The 10,138-nt window shown below is 43.8% G+C and overlaps 1 protein-coding gene across 1 annotated transcript in view; it reads right to left on the bottom strand.

Annotated features, from left to right (window-relative positions):
• Positions 1-6,754: 6,754 nt before the first annotated feature.
• The window catches only part of LOC102463832 (all-trans-retinol dehydrogenase [NAD(+)] ADH4), a 42,502-nt gene continuing 39,118 nt past the window's right edge, over positions 6,755-10,138 (bottom strand). The window contains exons 8-9 of the mRNA XM_006130140.5: positions 8,132-8,270; positions 6,755-7,126 (exon numbers count right to left, since the gene is read on the bottom strand). Of these exons, the coding sequence (XP_006130202.2) occupies positions 7,102-7,126; positions 8,132-8,270 (164 nt within the window). The 3' untranslated portion in view covers positions 6,755-7,101. The remainder of the gene's footprint in view (positions 7,127-8,131; positions 8,271-10,138) is intronic.

The following is a 10,138-nucleotide window of genomic DNA, read 5'->3' as shown; positions in this document are numbered from 1 at the left end:
AGGGGAAACGTGACACCCCCTCCTAATCTGCGCCCCGTTTGTCCCTGGGCAGGGCGGCGTGGCTGGGACGGTGCCCCGCTGTGCATCAGCTACAGCTGGCTCCCACCGAGGCAACGCGCCCGCCCAGGGGCGTCTCCTGGCGGTCTGTGGCCAAGCGGGGGCCGCTCCGAAGAAATGGGGACTGGTCTCTCATGAAAGAGCCTCCAGCGTTGTACGCAGGGGAAGAGGGTCTGCGGGACACTGAACAACATGGACGTAAAAAAAATAGAGGTGCGGAGTCAGGTTGCCCCCCGCCTGGCGCATCTTACAGGCTATGCTCCCTGCAAAGCACTCCTGCTGCACGTACCGGGACCCTGTTGCAGCTAATAGGTTAATTGCCTTCAAGTGCATAGCGAATAAAAAATATCAAAGAGCACTGGCAGAGCACTTTCAGGCCATATGTCCCAGGAGTGGGATTGGACAGAAACAGCTGCCAGTCTTTCCTAAACATTTCTGCCCCCTCCCACATCTCATTCTTTTCGAGTCCCTAGTGTCTCTTGGTGACTTTAAAAAAGTTACAGTAAGAAACATTTTTATACTTTATGTATTTATTTTTCCTGTTGTTTTTTACTGAATTTAATGACTGGTTGCCTTTACTTGGGAGCAGGGAGATCCAGCAGGGTTGCTACCTATTGTGAATTTTACATCATTATCTTGCAACATTATTTTGTTTTTCAGAGTTGGTGCAGTGAGAAACGGGTTCTCTGCAATGTTCCCTCTAATCTTTTCCATCCATGCAGAGAATCAATTTTATGTGCACTGAAGCCTGTGCGAATGTCCAACACCAGAAACACAAAACCTAGCTGTGTGAGCTCTGCTAAATAGCTGGGTGGCATGTGAATTTCTCCTGAGGGGCAGCACAAGCTCACAGCTTACCAGAAATATTGTCATGGGCTGTGTCTACATTAGTGCGATCTTGCGCAAAAGCAATTGCTGCCTGTCTACACTGGCCGTGAGTTCTTGCACAAGAACACTGACGTTCTAATGCAGTGGTCCCCAACGTTGCATGGCTGCTGGGTGCCCGGGGGCAGAGCCGCTCACGGGCTGGGCATCCTGGGGCAGAGCCGCTCACACACCGTGCTTCCGGGGGCGGGGCCACCCACAAGCTATGCGCCCGGGGTTGGCACAGCACATGGGCCGTGCGGGCTGGGGCCACCCACGCATCCCGGGCCGGCCCTGCGCATGGGCCGCGCACCCAGGGAGGGGCCGTCCTGCGCCTGGAGCCAGCATCATGCATGTGCCGCACGCCGGGGGCGGGGCCAGCCCAGATGTTTCAGCGGGTGCACATAAATGCCCCGGCGGGCACCATGGCGCCCGTGGGCACCGTGTTCGGGACCACTGTTCTAATGTATGAAATCAGTGGTTCTTGCGCAAGAACTATGATGCTCCCGCTCAGGAATAAGCCTTCTTGCACAACTGTTCTTGCACAAGAGGCCAGTGTAGATAGACAACATGAATTTCTTATGCAAGAAAGCCCTATGGTTAAAATGGCTATCGGAGCTTTCTTGTGCAAGAGCATCTACACTGGCAAGGATGCGCTTGTGCAAAAGCACATCTCTTGTGCAAAGGCACATGCCAGTGTAGATGCTCTCTTCTGGAAGAGTTTTTGAACAAGAACTCTTCTGCAAAAGAGTTCTTGCACAAAATCATGCCAGTGCAGACATAGCCCAATGGTGTTTCCATGTGTCATCATTTGTATATCATGTGATTGTTTGTAACATTTTCACACTATTTAGATTGTCATGATATGATACAAACATGCTTTTGCATTACACCAGTTTTCATTCTTCCCCTGAATTAAGTCATAATCCCTATTTTGTGACATCCTAACTGATCCACACTCAATAATTATTTCATTCATATAATGCCTCGTCTAAACAGGTCCGAAAGAATACTACTCTATCTTATTTAAATTTCTCCTCAAGATTGTTTTTTATCCATGACTTCTACAAGAATGGAATTTTATATGATACAAGGGCCATAGGTGTAGTTGAGGTGTTCTTTTATTATTTTAATATATAAAATGCATATATTGCAAATATTTACCTCTTATAGAGACTTGCTGGGCTATTTAGTTAACATTAGATAAGCAGAGGATTCACCCTCTTGTCCCTTCTCTCCTTACACTTTGACACTCTGCTCTCCTTATTCTTGTGGAGGTGCTTTTTTGATTACCCAAATGCAGTACTAGATACACGAATATTTATATCAACCTTTCCTTCCAAGTTCTCTGTAAACACCACTGTCCTAAAGTAACTGAAAGTATTGAATTATTTTTAGATCCTGGACAGATCTTATGAATGTCCTGGGAAGACAGGATCCCCCCCGACTATGTTATTTTTCCCAACATACCTGTCCCAATAGCCCCTTTTGTCCATTTTGAACAAAAATTTCCAGGATCAGGCTAAATTTATTCAGGGTATTTTTTTTGTAGAACCACAAAGCCATATTATATCTGGCCATATCATGCCACTACCTTTAAAGTGATAGAAATGTAGCCGTGTTAGTCTGGGGTAGTTGAAGCAAAATGCAGGAAAATGTAGCACTTTAAAGACTAACAAGATGGTTTATTAGATGATGAGCTTTCGTGGGCCAGACCCACTTCCTCAGATCAAATAGTGGAAGAAAGTAGTCACAACCATATATACCAAAGGATACAATTAAAAAAAATGAACAAATATGAAAAGGACAAATCACATTGCAGAACAGGAGGGGGATGCGGGGGGGGGGGAGGGGAAGGAAGGAAGGTAAGTGTCTGTGAATTGATGATATTAGAGGTAGGGAGAGTGGGATGTTTGTGAGTTAATGGTATTAGAGGTGATAATTGGGGAAACTGTCTTGGTAATGGGTGAGATAGTTCAAATGTTTGTTAAGTCCTTGTTGGAAAGTGTCGAATTTTAACATGAATGACAGTTCAGAGGATTCCCTTTCAAGTGCAGATGTAAAAGGTCTTTGTAGCAGAATGCAGGTGGTTAAGTCATTGAGAGAGTGTCCTTTCTGGTTAAAATGGCAAGAAACTGTTTTCTCTTTGTGATCTTGTCTGATATCTGTTTTGTGGGCATTAATCCTTTGGCGAAGTGTCTGAGATGTTTGTCCAATGTACATAGCAGACGGACACTTTTGGCACATGATAGCATAGATTATATTTCTGGATGCGCAGGAATATGTGTTCTTGATCTTAGGTTAGGTCACTTGGTTAGGTCCAATAATGGTATCAGCAGAATGAATATGTGGACAAAGCTGGCAACGGGGTTTGTTGCAAGGGAAGGTACCAGGGTTGGTATTAGTGTGGTATGTCCTGTGGTGGTTGGTAAGAATCATCTTGAGGTTAGGTGGTTGTCTATAGGAGACTATGGGTCTGTCTCCCAGAGCCTCTTTGAGTATGGTATCCTGTTCCAATATAGGCTGTAGTTTATTGATAATGTGTTGGACAGGTTTAAGTTGGGGGTTGTAGGTGATGACAAGTGGTGTTCTATTGTTGGTTTTCTTGGGTCTGTCTTGAAGTAGATGGTTTCTAGGTATTCGTCTGGCTCTTTCAATTTGCTTTTTTATTTCTCTGGGTGGGTAGTTGAGATTTATAAATGCTTGGTAGAGATCCTGAAGCTTCTGGTCTCTGTCAGTGGGATTAGAGCAGATGCGGTTGTATCGAAGGGCTTGGCTATAGACGATGGATCGTGTGGTGTGTTCTGGATGGGAGCTGGATGCATGTAGGTAACTCTATGAGTCGGTGGGTTTTCTGTAGAGAGTGGTGTCTAATTTTCCATTGTTGATTTGTACAAAGAGGCTCTGGGAGACAGACCCATAGTCTCCTATAGACAACCACCTAACCTCAAGATGATTCTTACCAACCACCACTCCTATAGCAGTGTACTTTGTAGGAGAGAGGGGAGACCAATGTTTATGTAGCATTTTGAAAAATTAGAAGGTATCAATTTTATTTACTTATTTTTGTTGAGTAGAGATGGTTGAAAAATGAAAACCTATCTTCAAAATGAAAATAATTTTGAAATATTTAAGAAAGTACTAAATTGACCCACATTTCATTTTTTCCCACAATTTTTAATGGATTAAAAAAATGTTTTGTCAAAACATTTTTGAAAATGTTATTGGAATAGGTATTGAAATTTTTTATTTCAAAGGGAAAACTTTGGTTGTGATTTCAGTAATATGAAAGCAGAATAAATTCCCAAATGAATGGCCTGTGACAGTCAGCTGTGCTGATCTCTTGATACAAGAAAGTAGAAGGTTTTAAAGTTTTGCGTAAGAGTTGCATGAAGCTGTGTTGCATATTGCTTTTCAGTATTTGTTAGAGGTGGAAATCAGTGCTTCCGGGATGATGTGTGATAGTGACAAGGAAAGCAAGAGTATTTCCCCATAACTTCTTATGTTGATGCTTTCAAGGTTTTGGATAGTTGGCAGATGTTATGATTCAACCTTAACTGCCCAGCCGAACACATTTTTGTTCTAATGTTTATATGGGTCTATTTTCTATTATTTGATACTCTATAAATTATACTTACTAATGCTATAATTTTTAGCATTAGTTTTTAGTTTTTTTAAAAAAACTCAGAAAAGGCTGGCTTGCCTCAGGTAAATTTTGGGACGTTAGTTCGAATTAACTTTGATAGGCGCTACACATACAAACCGCTAGTTCGAACTTAATTCGAACTAGCGGAGCGCTTAATTAGAACTAGGTAAACATCATTCTACGAGGACTAACGCCTAGTTCGAATTAAGCAGTTTGAATTAAGGGCTGTGTGGCCACTTAATTCGAACTAGTGGGAGGCTAGCCCTCCCCAGCTTTCCCTGGTGGCCACTCTGGGCACCACCAGGAAAACTCGTCTGTCCCCCTCCCGGCCCCAGAGCCCTTAAAGGGGCCCGGGCTGGCTACGGTGCCCGTGCCAGGTGCAAGCCTGCCAGCACCCAGCCAGCGGACCCTGCACCTGGTACGGCACGAACCAGCTACCCGCTGCCACCCAGCCCTCCGCCTCTTCCCGGGACCAGGCTGGTGGCTCCCGGGAGCCTGCCCGGGTCCGCAAGAGGCAGGCGCCCACCTGGTCTAGTGCGGAGATCGTGGACCTCATCCACGACGTCCGCACTAGGCACAGGAAAGTGGCCGTCTAGGGCAGGATAGCTGCCAGCCTGGCCACCCAGGAGCAGGTTTGCATGAAAATCAGGGTGGTCCAGTGAGACCCCCGACCCTGAGCTTAGAATGGCTGTACTGGGTCAGACCAAAGGTCCATCTAGCCCAGTAGCCTGTCTGCCGACAGTGGCCAACACTAGGGACCCTGGAGAGGATGGACCAAAACAATGACCAAGCCATTTGTCTCGTGCCATCCATCACCAGCCTTCCACAAACAGAGGCCAGGGACACCATTTCTACCCCCTGGCTAATAGCACTCCATGGACCCAGCCTCCATGACTTTATCTCACTTCTCTTTAAACTCAGTTATAGTTCTAGCCTTCACAGCCTCCTGCAGCAAGGAGTTCCACAGGTTGATTACTTGCTTTGTGAAGAAGAACTTTCTGTTATTAGATTGAAACCTGCTACCCATTCATTTCATTTGGTGTCCTCTAGTCCTTCTATTATGGGAAGTAATGAAGAACTTTTCTTTATGCACCCTCTCCACACCACTCATGCTTTTATAGACCTCTATCATATCCCCCCTCAGTCTCCTCTTTTCTAAGCTGAGAAGTCCCAGTCTCTTTAGCCTCTCTTCATATGGGACCTGTTCCAAACCCCTGATCATTTTAGTTGCCCTCCCCTCTCCCAGCCTCTCTCTTCCCCTCTCCCACCTCCTTTTCCCAGTCTCCCCGAGTTTTGTTCAATAAAGAGAGTTTCGATTTTTGAACACACGTGTCCTTTATTTTGTACATCAGGAAGCGGGGCTAGGGAGGGGTAAGTAGAAGGAGGTGAGGGAGGAATGGGGTACGAGCCCCTGATGGGGAGGACTGGGGTGGCTCTGTGGGCTCCTCGGGGTGGAAGCTCTCCTGCAGTCCCCCGATTGACCCCCCCCCCCGCCGGATGGCAGCCTGCAGCAAGTGCAGCCAGGCTGATGGCCGAATGCTGTGATGTGCCGAGTGTGGGCACTCAGGGCACTCCAAGCCAGGACTGCTTTGCAAGCGGGGAACCCCTGAGAACTGTCTGTCCAGGGTGGGGGTCAGGTCCCTTAAAGCACAGCCCTCTGCTAGCCTGAGACAGTAGCTCCATGCTCTAAATCCTAATCTGATGCCCTGCCGGCACTGCTTCCGGCCATCCTTAACCTCGTTCAGGGTCCACTCAATGTGGACTTGCTAGTTCGAATTAGCAAAATGCTAATTCGAACTAGTTTTTAGGTCTAGATGCACTAATTTGAATTAGCTTAGTTCGAATTAACTAATTCGAATTAAGTTAGTTCGAATTAGTGCTGTAGTGTAGACATACCCTCAGGGATTATGGCACTCTGCTGCTTTTATAATATGGGAGATCAATGCTCAAGTCCCTGCTCCAAATCAGGCAGTAAAAGGGATTTGAAAACAGGCCTCCCACATCTCAGGTGAGTGCCCTAACCACTGGGTTACTGGTGACAATAGAAGTATCCTGCCCTTTGGGAGAAAGGGCTGACCTGGTTTACGTGTCCAATTCCACAAGCGTTGAATCCCTAGTAGTGGAATTAAGTGCCTAATTTCCCAGGAGGAGCAAGCTTTAGCTACTTTCTTGGCATAAATTAGGAAACACATGTTATATAGTTTATTCCATGACTTTAGATACTGTTAGCTAAAAAAATAGCATATCGCAGAGTTAGCAAAAAAGCATGTTGCACTAAAGGACCCACTGTTTGCACATTCATGTATAAATGTTATGTATTAGTATCACAGTGCTACGCAACACTTACATCTGTATGTTTTTTAGCTACTGTCTAATGTGACCTTTAATTCTTACCTGTTCTATATTATTATGTACTGAGCATAAGTACTTTCAGGAATATGGAAAGAAAAGATAATTGAATCAATAAGCAATAAGGCAGGCAAAGGACGAGGCTCAAATTCATATGGGAGTCTGCAAAAACTTAAGTTGAATCCTTAAAAAACTAAGACGGTTCTGGTGCTGCAAACAGAAAATAAAAAAATATCAGTTTTATTTATTTGAAGCTTTTAGACATTTGTACATAGCATCTGCATAGGGAAAATGCTTGTTTTTTACTGTCCCTGGCTGCTTCTGTTTAAAGCCTCAGCCTCTCCCACCTCTGTCAGCTGTTGACCAATTTAGCAGAACTGTTCTTGTGCTGGGAAGATAAAGTGCTAGGATTCACAGGATTCACTGATGGAGTACAGGGGATCTTTGGGTCCCTCTTAAAATTGTTACCCCAGTAAAAGGAAATTTGGCTAGTTTTCCTGCCTTGGATGGAGCCACCTGTTCTTTGCTAAACCTGGCCAGGCCACAGATAACCCAGTGGGGGAGTGTCACTAAAATGACAAGACAAACTTTTGGCTTTTGCAATAGGCCAAATTGTATCAGATGGCCATCACCCTGGCCCCTCCAAAATGTGTCCTTGCATGCACCCTTCTAATTACACAAGTTGAATGCAGTGCTGTGCTATCAATGTACTCAGTTTATATCTAGGAATAAAGTATAAATATTTCCAGCAAAAGTACAGTTTAGAACTTTTTAAAAGAAGGTTTGTTAGTGCTGATAATTTCTAATATAAACAAAACTAAAAAAGGAGGTATTCTGTTTAAATGTAGATTTCCCATTCCCTTTACTCTCCTTTGTGGAAGCACATGAACCACTGCCTGATACATTGGGCTGATTAGGAAACTGTTAGAGCCCATTGAAAATACTGTCTGATTACCCTATCAGTTGTAATCTGCTAAGAGAGTAGCAGGAATAAAAGGCAGGACTGTGCAGCACTTTAAAGACTAACAAGATGGTTTATTAGGTGATGAGCTTTCGTGGGCCAGACCCTTGCAGGAAGCCTGCAAGGCCAGATAACACGGCTACTACTATTCTACATAGCAGGAATAAGGTTTTGATGGGTTTTTAAAGGTGCTTTGTTTTAAAGGTGCTATATCAGCAAGATAAGACAGATTTAATTTCTTGATAATGACCTACCTCTTCCCCTCACACATAAGATCAAAAGCTTTGTTGATTTTTTCAAATGGCAGAGTGTAAGTCACCAACGCATCCAAATTGAATTTCTTTGCCATATAGTCAGACACCAGCTTCGGTACAGAATCTATACTCTTCCAACCTGCAACAAACCATGTAATACCAAAAATCAAACAGGTTGTATTTATATAACTAGGTCATAAAAAAAAGATAATTTTGGTTCAGGAATAGGAATAGGAAAGTAGTCAGGGAGGTGTGTCTGAGTCAGCACTTCATTGAAAAGATCAAAGTCATCCTTAAGTGGGCTTGATTTTCCTTCTCTGGAGGATTCTTATACTGTGATTCTCCCCTTGAGTTTCACTGGGAGAGATCAGCATTAATTATGGCAGTGAGTCTGCGGAAGGAACCTGTCTACCCAAAGGCTGCCCAAGAGGTATTCTGGATCAGTGCATATCCTAGGCACACTTATTATGCCCTCTCCGAAGCAGCCCCTTCATTCAGGGAAGTTTTGGCTGCCTCCAAGTTCCTTCGGGGGACTGAAGATACAGGTAAGCCTATGTCACCTCAACTCATCCAAAGAAGTGGAAGTCAAATCCTAGTGAGATAAATAGAAAGGAACATAAACACTGTCAAATCAAGTGTAAAAATATAATAAGAAAAGCAAAAAAAGACTGTGAGGAATAGCTAGCCAAAAACTCAAAAAGAAATAACAAAATGTTTTTTAAGTACATTAGAAGCAGGAAGCCTGCTAAGAAACCTGTGGGTCCCCTAGACGATTGAGATATAAAAGGAGCAATCAAGGACGATAAAGCCATTGTGGATAAACTAAATGATTTCTTTGCTTCAGTCTTCACGGCTGAGGACGTTAGGGAGATTCCCAAATCTGCTGCGTCCTTTGTGGGTGATGAATCTGAGGAACTGTCCCGGATTGAAGTGTCATTAGAGGAGGTTTTGGAACAAATAGAAAAACTTAATGTTAACAAATCTCCAGGACCGGATAGCATTCATCCAAGGGTTCTAAAAGAACTCAAATGGGAAACTGCTGAACTATTATCTGTGGTTTGTAAGCTATCCTTTAAATGGGCTTCCGTACCTAATGACTGGAACGTAGCCAACATGACACCAATATTTTAAAAGGGATCTAGCAGTGATCCTGGCAATTACAGACTGGTAAGTCTAACTTCACTACCGGGCAAATTAGTCGAACAATAGTAAAGAATAAAATTGTGAGGCATGTAGAAGAACATAATTTGTTGGTCAAAAGTCAACATGGTTTCTGTAAAGGGAAATCATGTCTTACTAATCTATTAGAATTCTTTGAAGGGGATAATAAACATGCGGACAAGGGGGATCCAGTAGATCCAGTATACTTAGATTTTCAGAAAGCCTTTGACAAGGTCCCTCACCAAAGGCTCTTGTGTAAATTACATGGCCATGGGATAAGAGGGAAGGTCCTTTCTTGGATTGAGAACTGGTTAAAAGACAGGAAACAAAGGGTAGGAATAAATAGTAAATTTTCAGAATGGAGAGGGGTAACTAGTGGTGTCTCCCAAGGTTCAGTTCTCGGACCAATCCTTTTCAACTTATTCATAAATGATCTTGGAGAAAGGGGTAAGCAGTGAGGTGGTAAAGTTTGCGGACGATGCCAACCTGTTTAGGATAGTCAAGACAGAAGCAGACTGTGTGGTACTCCAAGAAGATCTCACCAAACTGAGCGATTGGGCAACAAAATGGCAAATGAAATTTAATGTGGATAAGTGTAAAGTAATGCACATCAGGAAAAATAACCCCAACTATACGTACAGTATGATGGGGGCTAATTTGGCTATGACAAATCAGGAAAGAGATCTTGGAGTTATCATGGATAGTTCTCTAAAAACTTCCACACAGTGTGCAGCGGTGGTCAAAAAGGCAAATAGGATGCAAGGAATTATTAAGAAAGGGATAGAAAATAAGACACAAAATATCTTACTGCCCCTGTATAAAACTATGATTCGCCCACATCTTGAA

The sequence above is a fragment of the Pelodiscus sinensis genome, chromosome 4 (assembly GCF_052426305.1).
Source record: "Pelodiscus sinensis isolate ZL-2025 chromosome 4, ASM5242630v1, whole genome shotgun sequence".
Classification (NCBI taxonomy): Eukaryota; Metazoa; Chordata; order Testudines; family Trionychidae; genus Pelodiscus; species Pelodiscus sinensis.
This window is presented reverse-complemented; position numbering and strand designations above follow the sequence as displayed.